General features: G+C 33.5%; 2 protein-coding genes and 1 pseudogene across 2 annotated transcripts; 1 reads left to right on the top strand and 2 right to left on the bottom strand.

Annotated features, from left to right (window-relative positions):
• Nucleotides 1-4,348: 4,348 nt before the first annotated feature.
• LOC124108221 (olfactory receptor 6C76-like) lies at nt 4,349-5,287 on the bottom strand. Its single transcript, XM_046466616.1, has one exon. The coding sequence runs from the start codon at nt 5,285-5,287 to the stop codon at nt 4,349-4,351; it is 939 nt and encodes a 312-aa protein (XP_046322572.1).
• An 8,497-nt stretch (nt 5,288-13,784) lies between these two features.
• LOC124108220 (olfactory receptor 6C76-like) lies at nt 13,785-14,576 on the bottom strand (annotated as a pseudogene).
• Nucleotides 14,577-20,703: 6,127 nt separating this feature from the next.
• LOC124108195 (olfactory receptor 6C74-like) lies at nt 20,704-21,552 on the top strand. The gene has a single exon (XM_046466587.1). It carries the CDS (start codon nt 20,704-20,706, stop codon nt 21,550-21,552), a length of 849 nt encoding a protein of 282 aa, XP_046322543.1.
• Nucleotides 21,553-26,421: the final 4,869 nt, after the last annotated feature.

Raw genomic sequence — 26,421 nt, 5'->3', positions numbered from 1 at the left:
TTTCATAACAGAAATAGAAATAAAATTGAAAACCACATAATCATATAAATAGATACATAAAAAAATTTTGACACAACTTAGCATTGGTTTCCATTAGGGGTTGTGACTCATAGGTAGAATGCCTGCCTAGCATGCATGAGGCACTGGGTTTGACCACATAAAAATAAAATAAAGGTATTGTGTCCACCTACAACTAAAAAATAAATGTTTAATTAAAAAACACTGAAAAAGTTTGGATAGAACATACTTACCTCATCATCATAAAGCACATGTATGACAAACCTAAAGCAAACATCATAAAGAATGAGGAAAATCTGAAAACATTTCCTCTAAAATCAAGAACAACATAAAGGTATCCAGTCTCACCAAACCTATAAACATAGCTCCAGAAATTTTGGCCAGAGCAATCATTTAAGAAAAGGAAGTTAAAGGGATACAAATAGGAAAAGAAAACATCAAATTATCTTTATTTGCAAATGATATGATCCTATACATATACAGAAACTTCACCAGGATTCTTCTAGGGCTGATAAAGTAGCAGCAAAGTAGCAGGATACAAGCTCAGAATCCAAAAGTCAATAGCTTTCCTATACTTCACTAATACACTAATGAATCTGCTGAGAAACAAATCAGGAAAACAATTCCATTCACAATACCCTAAACAAACAAACAAACAAAAAATACCCAAACAAAAAGTACTGAAAATAAATCTAACTAAAGAAGCAATGAAGACTGTGGATCACTGAAGAAAGAAATTGAAGAGGGCATTAGAAGATGGAAAAGCCTCCCCTGTTCTTGGATAGACAGAATTAATGTTGTGAAAATGGCCATAGTACCAAAAGTAATACAGAGATCTAATGCAATTCCCATGAAAATACCAATGACATTTTTCATAGAACTTGAAAAACACAGTTCTAAAACTTATATAGAAGAATAAGTGACCTTGAAGAGCCAAAGTAATCCTGACCAGTAAGAACAAGGCTGGTGGTATCACAGTACTGAGTCTCAATTCTACTCAAGAGCAATAGTACCAAAAACTGCATGGCACTGACATCAAAACAGACATGAAGACCAATGGAACAAAATAGAAACACAGAGACAATACTACACAGATACAGAGAAGCACCAAAAACATACATTGGAGGAAAGACAACCTTTTACAGAAATGGTGCTGGGAAAACTGGATATCTGTATTAGAAGAATGAAACCCGATCCCGCTCTCTCACCTGGCTTAAAAGTCAACTCAAAATGGACCAAAGATATACAAAGTAGAGCAAGAACTTTGCAAGTCTTAGAATAAAATGTATGGTTAACATGCCAATATATACATTCAGACACTGACTTCCTTAATAAGATTCCAAAGCTTCCAAAGCTCAATAAATGAAACCAACAATTAATAAGTGGGATGAAATCAAATTTTAAAACTTCTGCACAGAAAAGGAAACAATTAAGAGTGTGAAAGGGTAGCCTATAGAATGGGGGAGAATCAATGACAGCTATTCTTCTGACAAAGAATTAATATCCAAAATATATGAAGGAAAAAAAAACACAGAAAAAATACCAACTCAGTAAATGCACAAATAAACTCAACAGACATTTCTAAAAAGAAAAAAATGCAAATGGACAACAAATACGTGAAGAAATGTTCAACATCAATAGCATCATGCAAATCAAAAGTATACTGAGATTTAATCTCACTCTGGGTAGAATGGCAAGCTTCAATAATATAAATAATAATAAATGCTAAGGAGGATGTAGACAATAAGGTACACTTATACACAGTTTTTGGCACTGCAAATTAATTCAGACTCTTTGGAAAGCAGTATGGAGATTCCTCAGATGACTAGAAATAGACTCATCATATGACCTAGCTGTTCCAATCCTTGACATTTACCCAAAGTACCTAAAATAAGCATATTTTAGAGATAATTGCATTCCAATGTTTATAGCAGCACAGTTCATAATCATCAAGTGGTGGAAACAGACCAGGTATCTTCCAACAGATGGATGGATAAAGAAAATGTGTATACACTGGGGTTTTGCTCAGACATAGAGAATATGTATACACTGGGGTTTTGCTCAGACATAGAGAAGTCTGGAGTTATGTCATTTGCTGATAAATGGACAGAATTGAAATCATCATGCTATTATGTTAAATAAGCCAGACTCAAAGTCAAAAGTGTAATGATTTCTTTCATATGTGAATGGAAGAGAGAAATAAAGAATAAGAAAAGTGGTGGGGGTGAGAACAGTTGAATGGAGAAAGTGAATTGAGAAGAAGGAAGGAGGGGTGGGGAAGAGGAGAAATTGTGTAATGAAACTGACCAAATTGTGCTGAGTACATGTATGAATATAATACAATGAATTCCAGTTTTATGAATTACTATTTTTCACCAATTAAAAAGCAAAGACACTTGGAAGCACATGCCTCTTGTCCCATCAAATGGGGAGGCTGATGCAGGAGAAGCACAAGTTCAAAGTTAGCCTCAGCAATTTAGAGAGAGCCTAAGCAATTTAGACCTTGTCTCAAAATAAAGAATAAAAAGGGCTGAGAATGTAGCTCAGTGATAAAGTCCTCCTGGGTTCAATAATCTGTATGAAAACAAACAATAAAACAAAAATAAAACCAATGTAACAACAATAAAAGAATAAAAATAGAAAAAAGACCAATAGAGTAAAGAAAGGGAGTCAATATTAGGTACTAAAGTCAAGCAATGAAAAAAAAATGTTACACGCGTTTATGAATATGTTATTCTGAACTCCACTATCATATACAAACATAATGTACTAATTAAACAAAAAATAATAAAATAAAAATAAAGTTATATAATGAAAAAATATAAAGACAGGTGGGAAATTGAAACAATGTGCATAATGAAAATACTAGAGTTGTATGGCAAATGCAATTGTAATCAATACCCTAACATAGACTTTTTGTGCTTAATTTGGAAAATAGAAAGTAATGCCACCATGTCAAGATTTTACAAATCTTGAGGGAAAGTTATTAAACAATGCCACGAATTTTAAAATTAATTATACAAATGTAATTAAATTATATTTAAAATTAATTAAATAAGACATTGCCTCGTAGACTTAATGACAATAAATCTATAGGAAAAAGTGGCTTAAGATATGACTTTGTTAGACTTATGTTGAACTGCAACATTTACTCCTCATAGATTGAAATTTGATAAAAATACTCTGTGAAAATGAATTGGGTGTATAAAATTTGTGGTGAAGATGGAGGTATGTTTTATTATTATTATTTATAAGTTGCATTTGTAAAATTTATGTCTGAACATTTTTTTTATTAGAAACTAGTTGTTAAACAATTACCACAACATTATTTTCCTCTTTCCAAATGCATTGAAGGAGCTGGACTTTACTGTTACAGAAGTGTGGATATTTTAAATAATCTTAACCCCCCCACACTCCTAAGTCTCCAAAGACACCCCTATCTTTTAAAAGAGTAAAACCACACAAAACTTGAAAAATAATTCAGTATATGATGAGTGTACAAGATATTTTGAGAACAAGGTGAGAGAAAGGGCACATTTGGTATATATAAACTGCCAAAAAAATAGACAAAGAGGGCATTGGATCCAGTGAAACTAAAGGCAAGACAGGATCTTTCCAAAGAAGTCTAAGATGAAGTCAAGGCTCAATGTTAGCAAATTAAAAGGAAAAAAAAATGAGTGATGAACCAATCATCAGAAAAGCTTGTTAAAGATGCTTAATGTTGAGATAGCAGGGATCTTCCAGAAATACCAAGATAATCCTTTAATAATCTTGAAATGAATGTCAAAAAACATGAAGCAACATGCATTATGACAATGAAAAATAAAATGCATCATGAAGATATAACACCTATGTATTGATACCCTAGAATGATATTTATGATGCAAAAACAATAGAAGACACAAGGAGAAATATAAGTGTGCACAAAGACACTACCTCACCAAAAAAAAAAAAAAAAAAAAAAGAGCTGCTTGCTTAAATACTTATGCACTTGGAAAAATGATTTTCAAGGTTGCTTGAAATAACATTTATTTTGCTTTGGATTGGTACTCTCAAAGAAAGTTCTTCAAGGACGCTTAAAATTCTAGCATTAATACTAAATATCATTCTCTCATTCTCATTTTTGTGACATTAACACATGCTGAGGATTTTCACCACACATTAATGTAAAATGGTGGCTGTGCCAATGAAGATCAAAATGAGAAACCTGACGAACAAAACATTCTGGAAAAAGAAGTTGATTTTGGAAGACAATGGACAAATGGAAGAATACTAGTACTGCATTAGATATCAGGTTCTATTTATACTCAGGCACTACATTTCTTTATCATTAAAATTTACTTGACCAGCATTTTTTGAGCAAGTTCTTAAAAGATTGTTTTACCTGGTGGTTCCTTAAGGAGTAAATAAAAGGATTTAACATTGGGGCAACAGAGGTATTGAGCACGGCTATGCCCTTGGTCAACTCTTCTCCTTCTTTGGCTGAAGTTTTGACATACATGAAAATGCAGCTTCCATAAGAAATGGAGACAACAATCATGTGTGAGGAGCAAGTGGAAAAGGCCTTTTTCCTTTGCTCAGCAGAGGGGATCCTCAGAATTGTCTTAATGATGAACACATAGGACAGAATCACTAATGTTAAGGTTGTAATGAGAGTTAATATGGCCAGGAAAAACGCCAAGAGCTCTAGTAAGGACGTGTCTGTGCAGGAGATCAGGATTTGCAAAGGAGAGGTGTCACAGGTGAAGTGGTCAATGATGTTGGAGTCACAGAAATCCAGTTGTAGTCCCACAAGCCCAGGTGGAAAGATGATGAGAAAGCCGGCCAGCCAAGAACCAAGGACAAGCAGGGCACAGACCCTGCTGTTCATTATTGTTGTGTAGTGCAGAGGCTTGCAGATAGCCACATAACGGTCATAGGACATCGCAGTCAAAAGGAAAAATTCTGTTGCGCCAAGCAATATGAAGAAAAACACCTGGGTCATGCAAGAATTGTAGGAAATGGTCTTATCCCCTGTTATGATGCTGGCCAGGTATCTAGGAATAGTAACTGTGGTGAATGAGATTTCTAGGAAAGAGAAATTCCTGAGGAAGAAATACATGGGTGTTTTTAGGTGCAAGTCTACCAGAGTGAGGGTGATAATTGTTAAGTTTCCAGTAATGCTCAGTATGTAGGTGAAAAGTAGAAAGAGAAAAATGAAAATATTGAGCTTTGGGTCATCTGTTAATCCCAGAAGAATGAACTCAGTTGCAGATGTATGATTTTTCATTTCCTATTGTTCTTTTCTTCCAGGTCTAAAGATGAAAATAAAAACCAATTCTTTAATAAGCTTAAGACAGACTTTTGATCACTTTTTCTGAATCAGAAAAAATAAAAGGCCTGTAAAGAAACAATAAATTAGCCATCAAAATACACCAACTTTGGGGACTGAGGTTGTAGCTGAGTGGGAGAGCACTGGGTTGGATCATCAGCACCACAGAAAAATAAATAAATAAAGGTACTGCAAATAAATAAAGGTACTGAAATTTAAAAATGTACTTACATTGAGATAATCCCACATGGTAGCAGTTTAATGCTGAATCCCAAATTCATCCACAACCAAACAGATATTTGAAAAAAAAAAGATGTACTAAATTTGGAAAGTATACATAAACCACACCAAAATAATCTATGTCTGTTACAGTCAGTATACATCTCCATCCATTTAATATCAAGCTAGTCTCTTCATAGGTTTAATAAGTGCATCTGCATAAGAAAATTATATTGTCAAATGTGCCCTGCTTTCCTTTAAATATCTGACCATGCGTGTGTAAAAACTAAGTAAAAAATCTTAAAACATAAAATATTTGTTGTTAAAATACTGTTGCAATGAGCACATGTTCTGAATTTCTGAACATGAAAACTTTTGAAGTGTGTTTCTTAATTTTCCATGATACTCAGTATCATTCTTACTAGCATGGAGAATTAATAATTTCACAAATGAATCAGGAAAAGGAAAAGTATTATTTACGTAATTCTAAAGAAGCAAACTCAGGGGGCTGGGGATGTAACTCAAGTGGTAACGCGCAGGCCTGGCATGTGTGGGGCATTGGGTTCGATCCTCAGCAGCACATAAAAATAAAATAAAGATGTTTTGTCCTTCAAAAACTGAAAAATAAATATTAAAAAATTCTCTCTCTCTCTCTCCTCTCTCTCTCTTTAAAAAAAATAAGAAGCAAACTCAGAATTTTACAATGTATTAAAATGTTTCCTTTTGAATTCAATAATAATTTATCACTGCATAGATGAGTTTCTGAGGGCCAAAGTTAAGTGATGTAGGTTATACAATGATTAGAAAGGAGAAAAAAATAAATGAAGCAAGAAATTTAAAAATGTACTTACATTGAGATAATCCCACATGGTAGCAGTTTAATGCTGAATCCCAAATGCTAAGATACTTTTCCTTGAGTGAAAATGTTTGATGCTTTTCTTTCAGAGCTTTATATTCACTTCTCAACCTGTGCCTACCTCTGATTTTTTTGCATAATGACAAACTTATGTAACTATTGGTGGAATTTGGGCTAATGATGTTTGCTATGTACAGTGAACCTGCTGTAGGAATGCTCCACTAAAAACATTGCTAACATCACAGAGGCCCCAATGGGATTGGGACATGGCCTCAAGTACTGGCAGAAGGTCCTATAACCAGACCTAAGCAAAGAATCCAAGAAGTTCTGCTGTTTATAGTCTGGGAACAAGCTTGTGACCTCTTGAGAAATCTGGTGTTCTGGGCAGTGGCAGAAGCTCTAAGGGCATTCCCAAGTAATCAATTCATGTTAAGTCTGAAAGTGAGTTCCTCAGGTAGCTTTTCAAAATTGTTATTGAGTAAAAGTGTTTCTGGTATCAACTTATTTTTTAGGAGTAGAAGCATGAGTTTGGAATTGGAGATGGCAGGAGAAAATTGACAGTTTAGAACTGGTTACAGGAAAGGATTTCAGAGCCAGAGATCATGCTTTCATGGAATGCAGAAAAGCTATTAGAAAGAGAGAGGGAGGGAGGGAGGGAGGAAGGGAGGGAGGGAGAGAGAGAGAGACAAAGAGAGAGAGAGAGAGAGAGAGAGAGAGAGAGAGAGAGAGAGAGAAGGAAGGAAGGAAGGAAGGAAGGAAGGAAGGAAGGAAGGAAGGAATAATAAGATGTGATAAAGAGAGAGAGAGGAAGAGAAAGGGCAGGTGAGAAAGCAGGAAAGAAAACAATGGAATTCTTTAGGTGTTTGGGGGAAATACTTACAGATAAATAGACTTGATAAAGGTGTATATTTTGTTTGTGAATCAACTGAAAATAATCAAGAGAGGTTTCATTTCATGAATGAGAATCAGGGAGCAATAACAATGGAAAAGAGGTAAGCTATTATGCATATGAAATAAAAATTGTTGAGATGATTAATAGTAAAGCAATATTCCAAGGTTGTATGATCCAAGACAAATCTTGTGACCCAAATTTCTTTAAAAAGAACAAAGTCCTGACCCTAGGTGCTAAGAAACCTAAAATACATTTTACTTGGCTCTCAGTAACTATATTTTTTTTATTGCTTTGCTCACCTTCCAGTTAGAAAACTTGGTTTTATAAATATTCTTTCTTAAATAAACAAACTAGTTTTATCTGCTTTTTTTCCCTCCTCCAAACACACACAGGGAATTCTTGTTGCAGGGAAGAATTAAACTGTCTCTGGAGAGCATGGTACTGATGACAGCACCCTAAAGAAAAGCTGAGTAATTTTAATTAGGCACTTTTAGAAATTGTATTTTTTTCCTCAATATTAAATAACAGAAAAATGTACAATTCTAACCCCAACAAGGAAGAAATGACAGTTTTGTCTTACCTTGGACTTCATATTGTTAATATTATTTTCTTTCAACCTGAAACAAATACTTGCAAAAGTAATATTATACCACTTCATGGGAACATGTAAAAAAGCAGGAAATAGAAAGAGGAGTGGCCATAGAATATTGTTAGTTATGATTTCATTGCTCTGACGAAAACACCCAACAAGAACAATTAGAGGATAGGATATTTATTTTGGATGACTGTTTCATAGGTTCAGACCATGGATGGTTGATTCCATTGCAGTGGGTCTGAGGTGAGATGAAGCATCATGGCAGAAGGGGGAGGGAAGCTAATAACCTCATGGCAAACAAGAAGATCAATAGATCTATCTATCTATCTACCATCTATCTATCTATCATCTCTAGACACTGAGGACAAAACATAAACTCCAAAATTCATGCCTCTAGTGATTCACTTTCTCCAACCATATCCCTCACATTTATATAGTAAGTACATAGTTAATACATTAATTTTTTAAGATGGCTTGGTTAGTTCACTATTCTCATAAGCTCATCACTTTATCTCTGATTATGTCTGTAATTGATTCAGGAGTTTTAGAGGGACACTCCATATCCAAAATATAACATATTAACTGTGCCATTTACATTCTTATTTTTTGATAGGAAGAATATTCATATATATTTCAGGAAAGATAAAGTTAGTACATAATCACATCAGCAAGTTACAATAAAAATTGAGAGTACAATATAAACTTAAAACTCATGAAATATGTATCTGAAAAAATTCCTCATATATCATTTACTTCTCTTCTTTAATTTTTTTAGTTATATTTTTATTTATTTATTTTTATGTAGTACTGAGGATCAATCCCAGTGCCTCACACATGCTCCACCCTCTTAGCCCCAGCCCCAGCCCTCATTTACTTCTGTACTCCATGTTTGCATAAATAATGCAAAATATACTCTACTGATATATGTATCCAAAATAACAAATAACAAATAAAAAATAAAAAAATATTGTTCCTTTCACATTAGAAACCAAGGAAGCTTAGTTTATATTCTGATTTCATTTTCTTATGTGTGATTTTTCTATAGGGTCTGGTTCATCATTTCAGATGCTGAATTCTTTGAGTACAGTATGTATGATATATATGCTGAATTTGAATTGTTTTTGTCCTTATAATTGTGTTGTATCTACCTGGATGTGCTATGGCAGATGAATCTATGGAAGTGGGGGAGAAATCCTGGTGACTTAGGCTGACTGTCTTATTTTCAGAGAATGGTCAATGAAGGACAGAATTTTTCTAACCAAAAAAAAAAGGTATCTTGTGTTTTTTAATTGGATTCCCTTTGTTATTCATAACACTAAGATTCACTTTGTCATGTATGAAAGCATGGAATATAATTTGCTCTAATTAAATCCCCACTATAACCCCTTTCTGTCTTCTCCTCACTTCCCCTGTTCCCTTTCCTCTACTGAGTTTTCTGCCTTTACTTATAGTTTTTGCTTATAAATTATTGTCTTGTGGATATGCATAATGGTGAGATTCACTCTGGTACATTCCCCTACATTCATAAGAAAAATAGGTCAGTTTGTCCCACTGTTCTTCCCTTACCTGTTCTTCCTCTCTCTTCCTCAATTCCTTCTTCTAATTGATTGATCTTTCTTCTTTTGGGATGGAACCCCTCATTTTCTTTGCTTTTTCTTTTTCCCCTTATTTTGGACTGGTTTCTACATATCAGAGAAAGCATTTGACCTTTGACTTTCAGGGTCTGGCTTATTTCACTTAGCATGATTGTCTCTATTGAGCTTCCACTGATCAGCAATGGAATCTTTTCATTCTTCTTTATGCCTGAGTAATACGCCAATGTATATGTTTACCAAATTTTCATTACCCATTCATCTTTTGAAGGGTACCCAGGTTGGTTCCACAGCTTGTTATTGTTAATTGTGGTGCTGTAAACATTGTTTTCACTGCATTTTTACATAATGCTGATTTTACATTACGTTTTTAAATGTAGAAAATTTTCTAAAGCATTATACAGGGGCTGAAAGGGGAAAAGAGAAAGACTGGGCAAATGAGAGAAAAAAAAAGAGAAAAAAGTGGGAAAGAATAATACACACCAAGTTGAAAAGAAGAAAAATACAGATGGGGTGGTATTGATGCAGTAATATAATAGATAATAGTAGATAATGTTGGAGGGAGACTAGGAGTAAGAGGAGCAAGAATAAACCAGGGGTGGGAAAGCATAGAACAATTCTAATTAATGCTTTAAATGATTAGAAAAAATACATGGAAATGTACTGAAGGTACAATGTCAGTTATTAGGGTAACAACTAACACTCCATACAGAGAGTAATATGTGTTAATATATATGATTAAGTTGAAGTTAGTGTTATTTATAGTAAACACAGCAACATGAAGAAAATTATCATTGAAAATGGCTTGGATTTTATTAGGATTTGGAACATTTAGAAGATCTCCATCATTCTTGGTTTTGGACCCATTCAGAGGAGCTGGGTCACAGGAGACACTCCCTAAGTTGCTATGGATCTCCCACCAGCTGATTCTGGTTTGTTGGCTCAGGAGCCTGTGACTGACTGACAGGAGGTGTCATGTCATGTCTGTTGGTTGTTTTTATTGTGTGCAGGAGTTCAAGATGCTGGGCTCTGGGCTATGGCTGTGATTGCCAAGAAGCATCCTGTACTTGCTCTCCTCTTCAGTGGTAGAGGGTGTCACCTGGATATGTGCGGCACTGAGTTCAATTCTCAGCACCACATAAAAATATATAAAATAAAGGTATTGTGTCCACCTAAACTCTCTCTCTCTCTCTCTCTCTCTCTCTCTCTCTATATATATATATATATATATATATATATATATATATATGAACAAAATAAGAATGTATCTATATTGGTTACTATCTTGTTGGCTTCCTGTACCTTGTTGTGACAATTAGTATTTTCTCGAAAGTTCTTGATGTTTATTGCTGTTCAACATTATTGAAAAACTGAGTGTTTATTCCAATCTTCATAATATGTCTTTGTTTAGGCCTTTCTTTCTAGGAATTTTAAGTGCTTATTTTCTGAGTCTTTAGTCATTTCTGCCATTCCAACACTAGATAGTGTCCTAAGTCCAGGTGTACTGCACTCTTGTTATTGATATGTTCATTGTTTCAGCACTAGAGGGTGATCCATGTGTAGGTTTGCCCCAATTCTGCAGCTTGTGTTGATCAGCATAAATTCAGTGTTGGTCAGAATAAAGTGGCTTGGTTTTAGAGGTTTCAGTCTATAGTGCTTTGATCCCATAGTCTACTGGGACCAGTGCTACACTGAGATGGACCAAATACAATGATAATTGTTAACATTACTGAGAACTTATTTACTTGCAGTATTTAAGATATCTCCCTACATAAAATCAGAACAAAGTAACCTATGCATTGAATACAATTCTTTTTACTCTTTTACAACAAATGAACAAATCTGAATTCCAGAGAAGGTAATGGTTTGTTCAAAGTGTCAAGGTTGTAAATGACAAGGTCAGCGTACAAAGTCAGGCAACCTAATTCCAGCACTCATACATTTAAGCAGCACACTGTTGCTATGAAACATATAACTGATCCTCTTGGATCAAAGAGATAATTCAGAGACTTGCACCTATTCAAAGGATTGTGAATCAATACTATCCAAAGACTAAACATAACCCTTTAATTTAAATCAATGATGATGAATCTCTTGCCTTTCTATAAGGAATAAAAAATACGGAATTGTATTTTTATAATAAAATAGTATTGAATTTTGATACTTTTTTCTGTATCTATTGAGATGGTCATGTGATTTTATCCTTCATTTTGTTAATGTGGTTTATCTAATAAATTGATTTTTCCCATGTTGAGCATTCTGGGGATAAATTACTATTTCATGATTAAAAATTCTCAAAACACTTTAGAAGGAATTAATCCCAAGGTAATAAGACAGTGTATAACAAGCCCACCACAAACATCATATTCAGTGATGAAAAACTTGATCCTTAAAGATCAAATTCAAGACAAATATTCCCATATTCACCACGTTTTTTATTCAATATGGAACTGAAGGTTATAGCTAGAGCAATTATAAAAATAAGAAATGAAAGGCATTCAACTGGAAAAGAAATCATATTATCTTTCTGTATTGATGACATGTTTTCTATGAGAAAAACATTGAAAAATACACACTAACATATATAGAAACACACTGTAAGAACCAATGAACAAGTAAAGTTGCAAGATACCAAATCAACATACAAAAGTTAGCTGCATCTCCACACTAACAACATATATTTGAAAAATAGTAAGAAAACATTGTATTTGCAATAACAGGGAATAAAATACTTAAAATAAACTTAGAGAAAAGACTTCCATAGTAAAAACTCTAAAACACTGAGGAAATATATAAAGGACAAAAATCAATAAAAGGATTTCTTGTTTTTGGATTGAAAGTTTTAATTTTGTTCAATTGTTCTTTACACAAAGTTATCTACACATTCAATGCAATCTGTATCAAGATTTCAACAGCAATCTTTTACTGAAAGAAAAAAAAATGTCTAAAATTCTAATGGAATGCCTTAAGAGTTTGAATAGCCAAATCAGTCCTGAGAAAAAGAATGGAGCTAGCTGTACGTGTAACACTTGCTGATTTCTAAATATATAACAAAGCTACAATAATTAAACAGTATGGCATTTATATAGAGAGAGGCATGAAAAACTAATTGAGCAGAATACAGAGCTCAGTAAAAATCTCATGCATATACAGAAAATTGATCTTTATAAGGTTCTAAGAATTCACAATAGGAAAGGACAGTTCATACAATAGATAGAGTTTCAAAAATGATATATTCTCATGCAAAAGAATGAAACTGGAGCCTTATCTTACATTAGACACAAAAATGAACTAGAAAAAGACTAAAGACTAAACATAAGATCTGTGACAACACACACACACACACACATACAAACACACATCTGAGACAGTAAAACTCCTAGGAAGAAATACATGTGGAAAGCTTCAGACATTAGTATTAGCAATGACACCAAAACTTCAGGTGAAAAACCCCAAAATAGACAAGTGGCAGCACATCAAATTGAGAAGCTTCTACACAGCTAAGAAAACAACAGAATGAAAAGGCATCCCATGGAATAGAAAAAAAAATTATGACATTATAAAACATGATCATGGTAAAGGATTAATATCCAAAATATAAGGAACTCCAGAGACTTGACAGAAAAAACAACTAATACAATTGAAAAAAATTAGAAAAAGACCTGAATAGTTATTTTCCCAAACATGAGTTACAAATGTATAAGGTTATCAACATCAATTATTATCAGTGAAGTGTAAGTTAAAACCACAGTGAAGCATCACACCTATTATGATGGCTATTATATAAATAAAAGTATACAACAATCCTCCAAACTAAAAGTAACAAGTGTTGGCCAAAAGAGAAGAAATTGAGACTCATGAACACTGTTGATGGGGATGTAAAAATGGCACCTCCAATACAGAGAACAGTACAATTGTTCCTCAAAACAATCACAAATAGAACTACCACATGATATAGAAATCCAAAAATTTTTTTATATGTACCCAAAAGAATTGAAACCAGGATCTTCGAGAGATTTTCAAATACTTATATATACTACATCGTTATTCACAATACCGAGGACATGAAAGCAATCCTTTAAATATCCATCTACAGAATAGTAAACAAAGAAAACGTGTTTTATATATATACACATTAGGATATTATTCAGTCCTAATTAATAATGAGATTTTTCCATATGAAGCAACATACTTGGACTTGGAAGACATACTAAGATAAAAGCCAGTCATAGAATGACAAATAATGCCTTGGCTCCATCCACATCCTGAAAATAGTCAAACTCAGAAAGTAATGAAAGTTTTCAGGTCTGGGGTATTTTCATATGCATGAAGATGCAGCTTCCATATGAGATGGAAACAACAATCATGTGTGAGGAACAGGTTGAGAAGGCCTTTGTTCTTTGTTGAGATGAGGGAATTCTTAGAATTGTTCTGAGGATGTAAGCATAGCAGAGAATTATTAGAGTCATTGTGGTCAGGAGAGTGTACAAAGCTAAAACAAAACTCAAGAGCTCTTAGAGAACTGGTGTCTGTGCAAGAGATTTGCAGCAAAGGAGAAGAGTTACAGGTGAAGTGGTCAATGACATTGGAATCACAGAAATCTAACTGCAAGCCCATGGTCAGTGGTGGAAAAATGACCAAGAAACCAGCCAGCCAAGAGATGATGATGAGCTGGTAACAGATCTTGTTACTCATGATGGTTGTGTAATGTAGAGGCTTGCAGATAGCCACGTAGCGATCATAGGACATAGATGCCAGGAGGAAAAATTCTGTTGAGCCCAGGAAGATAAAGAAAAATAGTTGAGCTGCACAAGCATTGTAGGAAATCGACTTGTCCCCAGTTAGGATGCTGATCAAAAACCTAGGGTTACAGACAGAAGTAAATGAAATTTCTAGGAAGGGAAATTTCTGAGGAAGAAATACATGTGGGTCTTCAGGTGGGAATCCAGCAGGGTAAAGGTGATAATTGTTAGATTTCCAGTAACACTCAGCACATAGGTGAGAAATATAAAGAAGAAAGTCACAACCTGTAGCTCTGGATCATCTTTTAGACCCAGGAGGATGAAGTCTGTTACTGATGTTCTATTTTTCATTTCCAATGGGTGGTTTAAGGCAGATTTTACTGATAAAATGTATCTGGAAAACAATAAAGTATGAATCAGAAGGGAAGCACAAATGTTTGCATATGTTTTTTGAAATAATTTTTTTTGCATTTTAATATGAAGCACTGGGGACTTTGTGTGTGTGTATTACTCACTTTCTATTATTCAATCATACCTATATATATATATATATATATATATATATTTATTTTTAATATGACTGTGCTATATTTTACTCTGTCTCTACATTTACATTTATTAATTGAGAAATAAATTTATTGGACACAAATTGTCAAATGTTTCATTATTTAGGTAATATATAAGGGGTACTGTGCCTTTATTACATTATCTTTTCTAGGTTTAAAAATTCTTATTTGATCATGCAACATGTGCTCAACTGAACTTTCTAAGGAAAGTTTTAAATGTCTTTCTTGAGAAATAGCCACTACTAACTTCAGTAGTACTTTTTTATTGACATACATACACACAAAAAAACTGGATAATTGATTTTAATTAATATTTTGAATTTTTAAACATGGTCTGTGTAAATAGTATCCCATTTTCTCCATTCCAAATACATTCTATTTCTAGATATTACTGGAAATTTTGGAACCTCTAACTTCATTCTTGATTTAAAAAACAAAGAAAGCAGGATTAAAATGTCTCTGGAGATCATGGTACTAATGAGAGCCCCCTAAAGTAAAGAGAGTAATTTTAATTAGGCTTCTTTTAGAAATTATGTTTCTTCAACATTAAATGCCAGAGATTTGCAATGCCAGCATCAACAGTGAGGTCAATATGACAGTGGCTGGGGTTGTGGGTTCAGCAATAGAGAGCTCGCTTAGCAAGTGCAAGGCCCTGGGTTCTATCCTCAACACCATGTGAAAATAAATAAGTAAAATAAAGCTATTGTGTCCAACTACAACAAAAAATAAATATTAAAAAAATGAGGACATGACAGTCTTGAGTTATTTTGAACTTCCTGTTGTCAATCTCATTTTCTTTCAACCTGAAACAAATGTCAGACAAAGTCATATAATACCAACTGAGAGGTCTGGGGATGTGGCTCAAGTGGTAGCGCGCTCACCTGGCGTGCGTGCGGCCCGGGTTCGATCCTCAGCACCACATACAAACAAAGATGTTGTGTCTGCCAAAAACTAAAAAAAAAAAAAAAATGCCAACTGAGGAAAGGTCTTGTGATATTTGATTTGCTATTCAAATGTTTTATGCATTGATAAAAACATATTGAGTGTCAATTTTAGACAGGAGAAAGTAGATAGGCACATCAGCAAGAGAAAATGATAATTGAGAGTAATGTAAACATAGAGCTGATGAAATGAAAAAAAGTCACCAAGTATTGCTTCTTTCACAGTAGAAGTAAAGCAAGCAAAGTTTATGCACTCTTTTTATTTTCTGTCTTATTTCTCTTGGAAAATTTGGGGTCTCTCACATTGTTTCAACTACTGAATTGTTTGATTGCAGTATGTTTGGCACACATTTTTCATTTGAATTTTTTTGTTCATCTAATTGTTTTTGGCTTACCAGGATTTGCCATGGCAGATAATGGGGGAGAAACATTGGTAATTTAGGTTGTTCATCTTATTTTAAGAGAAACTTCAAAAAGGGACAGGCTCTTTTTCTTTCTTTTTAACCAAAACAAGAGAATAGAAGTGCCCTTCCTTTGTTTTCTAATATTTTGTAAATGTTTGGTTTAGTATATTTCATAACTTTTCTCTTTCCCACATTTCCACCGGGCTTGTAGGAGAATACATGCTTTTGAAGACTTGGCAAATGGGCTCTACTGAAGGAACCAAGACTGGAACCCCCTGGGGTTATGCTCTTTCAGAATCTCTTCTCCACCAGTAGAATAATATGACAAAGCTTTTTTGTTGTTGTTGTCCATGTTTTGATTATGTTGTTTATATATGATTCTTGCCAGCTTGGTTGCTGTGCAGCATCTTTCGATCGCTGTCTCTGGAGAAACAAGCTTTCAGGAATTCCTAAGCCATGATAAATGTGCTGGCAACAGCCTGAGTAATCCTGGAATGAACTCATGGTCCCCAGCTGAGCCTCAGCATAGGGACCCAGGCCACAGGTGGCTTTGGCAGCAGTGTTGTAGAACTTCCAGGTTTTCTACTCACCTGTGAGATTTCTACTGTGGGTCCTTTTGAAGTGCTGAATTTGTAGTACTTAGTTACATGGCATTGGATATTACTACAGAAGATCCCTGACTGTACCTCCCAAGTGGAAACTTTGTAAGGAATAGCATTAAGATCCAGCAAGCTTGACATCAATTTCCTTTTGGCTCTTTAGTACCTGGAAATCTAGAGCACTAAGTTCCTTATTTTTCCTCTTAATGAGAGCAGTTTCCTTCTGAAGTAAACCCTCGTGAGCTTATCAGTTTGTATCTATTTTTTTATTCTTTGTCACATACATTATCTATGGACTGAGACCTCTAAAACCCTCAGCCCCCAAATAAACTTTTCTTCTACTGATATTGTTCTTATCAGTCTTTTGTTTACAGTGGTGAAAAAGATGACTAAAATAGATGGTGTCCTTTTTTTAAAATTAATATCAAGATTTCAAGGACGTAAATGTATTGCTCTCCTGACATGTCAAATATATAATGGCTAAAGGTGGTTTCATATCTTACTCATCCAGGACCCATTTAAGATTGTTTAAGTGAGTAACTATAAGAAGGAAAACATGGTGAAGCATAATCAAAGGCTCTTACATGTTTTCACTCATGATACAACAGTCTTCTATATTTCACAGTCAAAAGGGTCATAGATATATATCTATAGTAATTAATATGCAAAAAATACCAAAATTGGAAAACAAAACATCCTAATTTTTATGGATCATATTTCAGCACCAAAGCCAGCATTTATTTAGCTTTGTGATCTTGGGGATGACACACTGTAAACTGTATTACCCAATCTCCTTTGCAATAAGTCCCTGATAGACATTGACAATGAGAAGCACTACAGAATAATTAGAAAGTATAAGAGAACACAGGGATTCATTTTATCCATTTTTTGTTTATTCTGAGTGTCTGTCTCTTGGCCCTAGAAAAAGCACATTACTTCATAGAAGAATTGGTCTCAGGCTCCATCTTATATTCTCATTCATAGAACTAGCTTTATCATAGGACTTAGCTGTGTAAGCAACAATAGACAGTGCTCCATCTTCCCAGATAAGAATGCTAACTCTGTGGGGTCCCTGCACTAAGTTCCCAAGAACTGAAAGTTTTCATAGAGTATCACAATTCAAAAGCACCAATTTCATCTAGCAACTACTCCCAACTCCTGTGTTCTGTGAGAATCCACCTCTTTCCCCAGAATAGATAATCCAAGAGACAAAGGCAAAAGCATGAATGCCATGTGATCATACTCAGGGTCCATGCATGTGTACATTCCTTTTTTCAAACTTCCTCTGTGAATAGGTATTTATTAACTTGGAATTACCTCCATGTTCCTTTTTTTGTTTTTCTTTTCTCTCTCTCTCTCTCTCTCTCTCTCTCTCTCTCTCTCTCTCATCTCTATCTCTATCTCTTTTCCCTTTTCTAACCTGAAAAAAAAATCCCCTGTGTAAAATTTGTTCCAACAATAGTTCCCTTTTCCTTTCTAGACCCTAACTTATGAAAAACTATAATATTAATTAATATTGATATAATTAATACCATGTGTGGTATTAATACATAATCTCCCCATTAGGCACTACATCTCCTCTTTAACATTGATCCAGAGGTAAACTAACTACATTTACTGACTAGCCAGAGAGGTATTCAAACTCATATTGAAGGTTTTGAACTTACAATAATTTTACCTGATCTATATTTCACCTGGCTTCATTGAAGAGAAACCAAGTATGGTTTTCCCTTGAGGTTCATTGGGCTTTGAGTCTTTGATTGACACCTTTTATTTCATTTTTTTGTGATTAATATTTTTTATGATATGGGGTCTTGCTATATAACTCAGGTTGACCTTAAACTTATGATCTATATAACGCATTGGGCTGTTATATATAAATAAAAAAATTAATTAAAAAGAATAAATCTTCTTCATGATTTAAAGGACATTTATACAAATATCTGGATGTGCACTAAAAAATCTTGCTTAATTATATTTATATTTTAAGTTACTTCCTAAAATTTGGTTATGCCATTAATTTCTGGCTATCATATTCACATGTAAATAATTTAGATTTTGAGTTTGGAGGGATATTATAAGAGATAAATATGTTTGACACCGCAAATCACATAATATGAGTTAATTTTAGAATTTTCAGTGATTAAAGATTGTGAACAACATTCTAGCTACACGTTCACCTCTGAATTCTTCTTTTGGAAAGGAGAATGAGAAGGCTCTCTATAGCCCATACACTTGGCACAACTTAGTTTTCCATACATTATTTGAATACCATTTTAAAGTCAACATTTCAGTTTCCCCTATAGACACCCTGCAGCAAGGCTATTAATTAACTTTGATATTTTGTTTCTAGAGTTAATGATGAAAATAGTCATTAATATATTTTCCCATAAGAATCGCCAAGAAACTATACCAGTTCTGAGTAAATATGCTCTTTATATTAAAAGTGGAAATATAATGTATATCAATGTGAAGAGAAAATTGCTTCATTCAAGTCAGAATAAGAAACTGTAGCTAATTTTTAAAAAGAACATAAAAATAAGCATCAATAATAAAATAGTACAGTTTTGATAAAAACAAACATCTTAGATTTCTAGGTTTTACGTAAGGCTGAAACTGGAGGTTAATCATTTGATTTCTAGAGAAGTCAGAATAATGTGTTTGAAAATGAGGCACATATGCTGACTGGAGAGAGATACTCAAATGTTTATGTATGTTTCTAAATATCTCTGGATTTTAATGTGAACACAGTCTCTGTTGAAAGGGAAGCAAAAGAAAAGTATGGGTTAGAAATGAATTTTTATAAGACTTTAAAAAAACACGCCTAATATATATTTGATCATAGTAAAAAGAGATTTTCACAATGCATCAGCAAAGAAAACCCCTGGGGAATTTATTGAAAGTAAGTATTTCTTCTATTTTGTTGTTTTGTGCACAAAAGAGTTTTCATATAAACCAATAGATTCTGAATATGTGACTATAAGTTTGAGTCAGTTAAACTCAGATTTAGAGATACAAAGAAAATATTTGTGTAACTCATGATGAAAGATTCAAAGAACATATTTGAAAGAGTTGTATTTTTCTATTAGAGTAGCACCATGAGCAATAATTCTCAAAAATGTATATTAAAAATAGTACTGATACATATTCAATTTTCTCTACTAAAGGATTTAATATTTTAATATTACTGAATATAAATTGTTTATTATATAGATAAAGCTAATGATGCTTTGAAACTTATTGAAGAATTGGGAAAAATATTGCAAATTCCATGTAAATTTTCAACTGTTCATTTTATTTACCACTTTGGCAAATCATATTGTATTTAGTCTTAAAATTCATAAAAGTTATTTTTTTCTTGAAAAAGTTATAGTGGCCACTAGCAAAAACCTCAAAACTAACCATACATATATCATAAGGAAATAATCCTTTAGAAAAGATTGATTGCAAAATGTCAGTTTTTATTAGCTAAACATTTTGGAATACAGATATATCCAGAGAATATACATCTTTCTGAAAGGAACTGAGCAGAAGATGATTTTAACAATAGGGGAATTAACCTTATTAACCTAAAAAATGTTTTCCTGTTTAATGGGTGAGATTGTAGGAGTTAGGTCTGCATATATTAGGAAAACTAGATAAAGTGTGCAGATATTTCTAGCAGGAAATTAGAAAGCCATCCTTTTGTAAAGTAATACATATATATTTAGGATATATATATCCTAAAAGAAAATTAGGAAAATGAGTATCCAGAAAGGAGATAAGAGTAAGAGGGGTTAGCCTGTGGTCTGACTGCTGCATAAAATGTGAAAACTCTCGAAGGAAAGCAAAGCACATACACATCTACTAAGTTGCTGGGTTCTTCATTATCAATTCAAACTCTGCACTTGATGTAACCTTATTATTGCTTAATTATTTATCACCTTCACCCCCTTGCAGGTCAGATGGCATCTTAACAGAACTGAACTATGAGGAACCACACATTAGTGACAAACTTCATTATTGTAGGACTGATAGAGGACCCAAATTGGGAAATTGTAGTTTTCCTTTTTCTATTTGTAACATATCTTTTGAGTATTACAGGAAATCTTACCATCATCCTTCTGACCTTGCTGGATCCCCACCTCAAAACACCCATGTATTTCTTCCTAAGAAATGTTTCCTTCTTAGAAATCACACTGACAACTGCCTGCATCCCTAGATACCTGGTCAGCATAATCACTAAGGACAAGACTATTTCCCTTGATGCTTGTTTGGCACAGGGACATTTTACTCTTCTTATAGGTATAACACAGTTTTTCCTGTTGGCAGCCATGTCCTATGACCTCTATGTGGCCATCTGCAAACCCCTTCATTATGCAACCATTATGAGCAGCAGAGTGAGCCACCTGCTGGTTGCTGCTGGGGTAGCAATCTCCCCTGGAGTTATTGTGAGTTTGACACTGGAGTTCTGTGATGGCAATGTTATTGAACATATTTTCTGTGACTATTCTCCTATCCTCAAACTCTCCTGCACAGACACACATGACTTAGATTTGTCAAATTTTATTTTAGCCATTATCACCCTCTTGAATACACTGGCTCTGGTATTGTTCTCTTATATCAAAATCATAACAACTGTTATGAAGATCCCTTCTGCCCAGGAGAGAAAGAAAGCTTTTTCCACCTGTTCCTCCCACCTGATTGTGGTCTCCATCTCTTATGGCAGTTGTATTTTTATGTATATAAAACCTTCTGCAGAGGAAAGGATATCTTTAAACAAGGGGGTATCAATGCTTGCTGTTTCCATTGCACCTGTACTAAATCCTTTCATTTAATCCCTAAGAAATAAGCAAGTGATACAACCCCTGAGGGATCTAGTAAAGAGATGTACCTTTACAACTTTGAAATAACAGCTTTGGCCTTTGTAAAAGCATATTACTGAAAATTAGTGAAAACTACAGCCTGTACCAGCTATCTTTATAACACATCCTTTTAATTTGTTTGTTTTATATTATGGCAGTCATGAAAATCACCCATAAGGAGACTTTAATGTCCATCTGGGTATTTTTCTTTTTAATAACTTGATGAATCCCCATGGTATTCTTTCTTGAATTGCTCAAATCACTTTATTACTTAAATGTATTGTGTGATTCTTTGTTCATCAAAATATTCCACTATGAATTCTTATTAGAAATATCACACATGGTTTTCTACAACAAACAAGCCCACTTGTAACTCTGTAAATATTATCTTATTTCATTTTATCAATATCTAAGAAAGACTGCTTTATTAGCAACACAATGTTAATATTTTATTAAAATATGTGATGTTGCAGGAAGCTAACCTGCCTTCCACCTTCTCTTCCTATTTCTCTTCCCTCTTGCCTTCTGTATTTTTTCTTCCTTTCTTATTTTTTGAACATTTAGGATGACAGATATTTGCATATACTTTCTTTCTCCTCACTTTCTGTATGTTTTCTATCATCTTTTTAAAACATTTTTTCTTTGTTTCTCTTCTATCTCAGTTAAATATCTAAAGGTATATTCTTGTAATGGTGAGTATTTTATATAGCTCCCACTACAACTTTTTCATACTATAGACTGGTATCCCATGTCTTTATGCATTTAATCTCCACAACTAAAGAAAACAATAAACAATTTAGTCATCAACATGGTGTGTGCCCTCCAGCCCCCATCCTGTGTATGTGTGTATTGTATCTATGAGAATCCAACGAATCACCACCAGTACTCATCAATTATGTGCAATTTTATTGTTCTTTTCATGAGTGTGTCTGTATGTTTTGAAGATATGTGATCAGGTTCTAAAATACAACTGATTCACATTAAAATAAATGGGGATAAAAAATTGGCTGTACATTTTTTTGTGGGCAAAAAAATATATTCTCCAATTTGAGAACAAAGGAGGAATTTTGAAATGTTTATCATTTTTAAATAGACCTATTTTTTTGAACTTATTTCCTTGTAGATTTTATACTGATTATATTAAAATTTTTCTATTGATGCACAATAATTATACATAATAGTATATTATGCCATATTATGGAATAATAGTGTATTGAGGCATATTCATACATGCACATAACATAATTTGATCAATTTCATTCCCCAGTTTCTGTATTTACCCTCTAGTCTTCTCTCCACCCAATGTCCTGCTTCTATCCTACTAGTTTTCCTTATATTTTCATGAGATGTCTATTTTTTCTTTTTTTCTCTCTCACTTCCACATATGAGAGGAAATCATGAGATCCTTGATTTTTGTATTTGGCTTATTTCACGTGATATGACTCTCTCATTCCATCTATTTTCCAGCTTATCACATCATGTCCTTTCATTATTTTTTGTTGTTAAAAATACACACACACACACACAAACACAATCTTTTTCATTCATGTATACTCAAATTCTAAGGCTGATTGTTTCAGTAGAAATCTCTGTAATTTTGAAAGAAGATTTGGAGAAGTAAATATCTGAGTCTATGGAAAAGAGATTGACATACATGCTAGGAGTAACATTACACCTGGATGGGGACAGAAGCACTTGTGAAGAACAAATGCTAAAATGGAGGTTCATATTCCTTTGTAAAGGCTGAGAATCAGAACACCACAGAGTGCCCCTTTTCTCGGCTCCCCACCCCATGCATAGTAGCATCCTTTGAGTAGTCATAATAGTAAAATACAGCCAACAGAGAGACAAAAAGACAGATTCATTTTGGAAACAGTGCAAAGAGAAGAGCCAAAGTCAAATGAGAAGAAAGAATCCAAATGGAGGCATATATCTGTACCCACCCTCCAAAATAACTTTGATGAAATATTCTGCCCCCAAAATATAAGTATTACTAAGAAATGCCTTTCTTGTAGTTACTGAAATTAACCACAGTAATAGCAAGCTTGAAGCAGAGCCCATCTCCTGGCTGGATTATGCAAATGTCCTCAAGAAATATTCAAAGAATTAATGGCTGATAATTTTCCAAAATTGATGGCACACACAAAATAACAGACCTAAAATGTTCAGAGAATACCAAGAATTAGAAAACTGTGGAGCAAAACAGACCTAGGCATATTACATGAAAGCTGCCCAACAACTAAGACAAAAGGAAGAAGCACCAGGCTGCCAGAGGCAGAAATTGTTTCAAAGGAACAAGGGTAAGAATCATGGCAGATGCTCATGTGAAACCCTGAAAGACAAAAGATAATGTCATGACATCTTTAAGTTCCGAAAGAAAAAAGGCAAGTTGACTTAGATATTTTCTATACACAGCAAAAATACTCATTAAAACGGAAAAAAATAATTTGTCATGCAAATACAAACTAAAGTTTTTATTTACCAAAATATCTAATGTACAAGAAATGTTAAGGAAAGCCTTCCAGCTAGAAGGAACTTCACACTAGTAAGAATTTGGATCTCTATAAAGAAATAGTTGTAATTGAACTAAATGAAGATAAAAGAAAACTGTCTTTTTAATGTATGGCTATTAAAACTGTGTGACATGTTTAAACACATTTAAAAGTGAATAAAAGACAGGATTTGGTGATATATTGTTACAAAAATCTCACAGTACACTACAAATGTTACTGTTGTTGAATGTTGAATTGAAATGTTACACTAGAAATTGTTATTGTTGTTGTTGTTATTATTATTATTATTAGTAGTAGTAGTAGTAGTAGTAGTAGTAGTAGTAGTAGTAGTATTTTGGGTAGTAGAGATTGAACTCAGAGGAACTCAACCACTGAGCCACATCCCCAGCCCTATTTTGTATTTTACTACAGATGGTCTCACTGAGTTTCATAGTGCCTTTCCATTGCTGAGGCTGACTTTAAACTCATGATCCTCCTGCATTTGATTTAAATGCTGATTAGTTAAAATGTATATTGTACACTGTGAAGAAATCTTTATAAATAAAAAATATGTCATGATATAAATTATATAAACAGAGTGTACATAATAGAAAAATAATGTGTCCATTAAAACCAAGAGAAGGCAGAATAACAGAAAAAGAAGAAAAGGACAAATGGAAATACAGATGATTCCTGACTTGTGATGTTTAGACGTTTTACCTTTATGAAGGCAAAAAAGTGATATGCATTCTCTAGAACCTAGCAAAATTAATATGATACTCTCATGACTCTGGCAGTGGCAGCCAGGTAGCTCCCTGTCAGAGACAAAATCACAGGGTCACCATGTGTAAAAGAGGCTTTGTTACCTAACTGTAAGCTAATGTAATTGTTCTGAGTACATTTGAAGTAGGCAAGGCAGGACTGTGATGATGTTCAGTTGGTTATTTGTATTAAATGAATTTTTTATATGATATTTTTAATTTTCATAAGATTTATTAAAACATAACCCCAATAAATATCAAGGGCATTCTAATTGTCACACTTGTGTTTTATTTTTTATTTTTTTGCCTTATTTGATTAAATACTTTGCTGATAATGTTGAATAAGAGGTGAGAGAGAATATCGTGGTCCTGCATTTCAGGGAAAAGTCTCAAGTTTATCCGCATTAAGTATAATGTTAGTTTTATGTTTATTAGGTGAATATTCTTATTAAGTTATGAAAGATTTCCTCCTATCACTAAGACTTTGAGATGAATCTGGCTTTGTCTTTTTTTTTTTTTTAAGAAGTCTTTCTAAATCACTTGCTATCCAGTAACCATACTGTCTTTTAACCTGGTGATATTTTTTAGCCTGGTGATAAGATTATTTAAAGTTGACATTAAAAATTGAACTAGACTTGAATATCTGGAATAAATTCCATCCATTCTTGACATTTAATTATATTCACATATTGTTAGATATTATTTACTAATATTTTGCTGAGAAATTCTGTCACTATGTTCATAAGAGATATTTGTAGCCTTCCTTCCTTTCAATGACTTTACATGGTTTTTGTATCAGATTAATGCTGGTATTATAGAATAATAAGACATGTGCATTCTTCTTTTATATTCTGAAAAATTTTAGGCAATTCATATGTTTTCATATTTATGCCAATTGAATTCACCAATAAAATCCTTTGGACCTAGTTTTTTGTTTTGAAAAGCTTTTAATGAATGACTCATTTCTTTAATACAGACGAACTTGTTCAGATTGTTCTCTGTGTGGGATGTGACAGCTTCTATTTTTGAGGAATCAAAAGGTTCATTTCATCTACAGTTTCAAGTTATGGGCACAAAGTTTTCATTACCAAGTTTATTACTTTATGATTATTATTTATGATTATTTGCTGAATCAGTAGTGATGACCACTGATTTCTTATTTCATTAATTTTTATCTTCCTTTTTTGGCATATTTTGTTCAATTTAATTAGTATTTATCAATGTTATCAATTTACCCTTCTTTTCCTAAGTATAAATTTCATTAATGTTTGCTTTTTTTCTGTTACTTACTTAATTTTTCTTCTTTTTGCCTTAAAAGTGCTCTTCTGGCAATATTTTATAAATGTCTATAATTTTCCTAAATTTTATATTGCTACACCAGCTTTTTTTTGACTAGTTTGAGAATAATATTAACTTTTTCATTCCTTTACTTTTAACCCAATTGAATCTTTTTACTTAAATTTGGTGTATTTGTAGATTACTTAAATTGGTTTTTCCTCAGAAATTCTCTCTTTTTTGGTGGAAGAATACTGGGGATTGAACCCAGGGACTATTTGCCACTGAGCCACATCCCCAGCCCTTTTTAATTT

This window comes from Marmota monax, unplaced genomic scaffold (assembly GCF_021218885.2).
Source record: "Marmota monax isolate L192 unplaced genomic scaffold, Marmota_monax_Labrador192_F-V1.1 WCK01_AAM20220418_F8-fsc00151, whole genome shotgun sequence".
Taxonomy (NCBI): domain Eukaryota; kingdom Metazoa; phylum Chordata; class Mammalia; order Rodentia; family Sciuridae; genus Marmota; species Marmota monax.
Note: the sequence above shows the minus strand (reverse complement) of the source record. Positions and strands in the feature narration are given on the sequence as shown.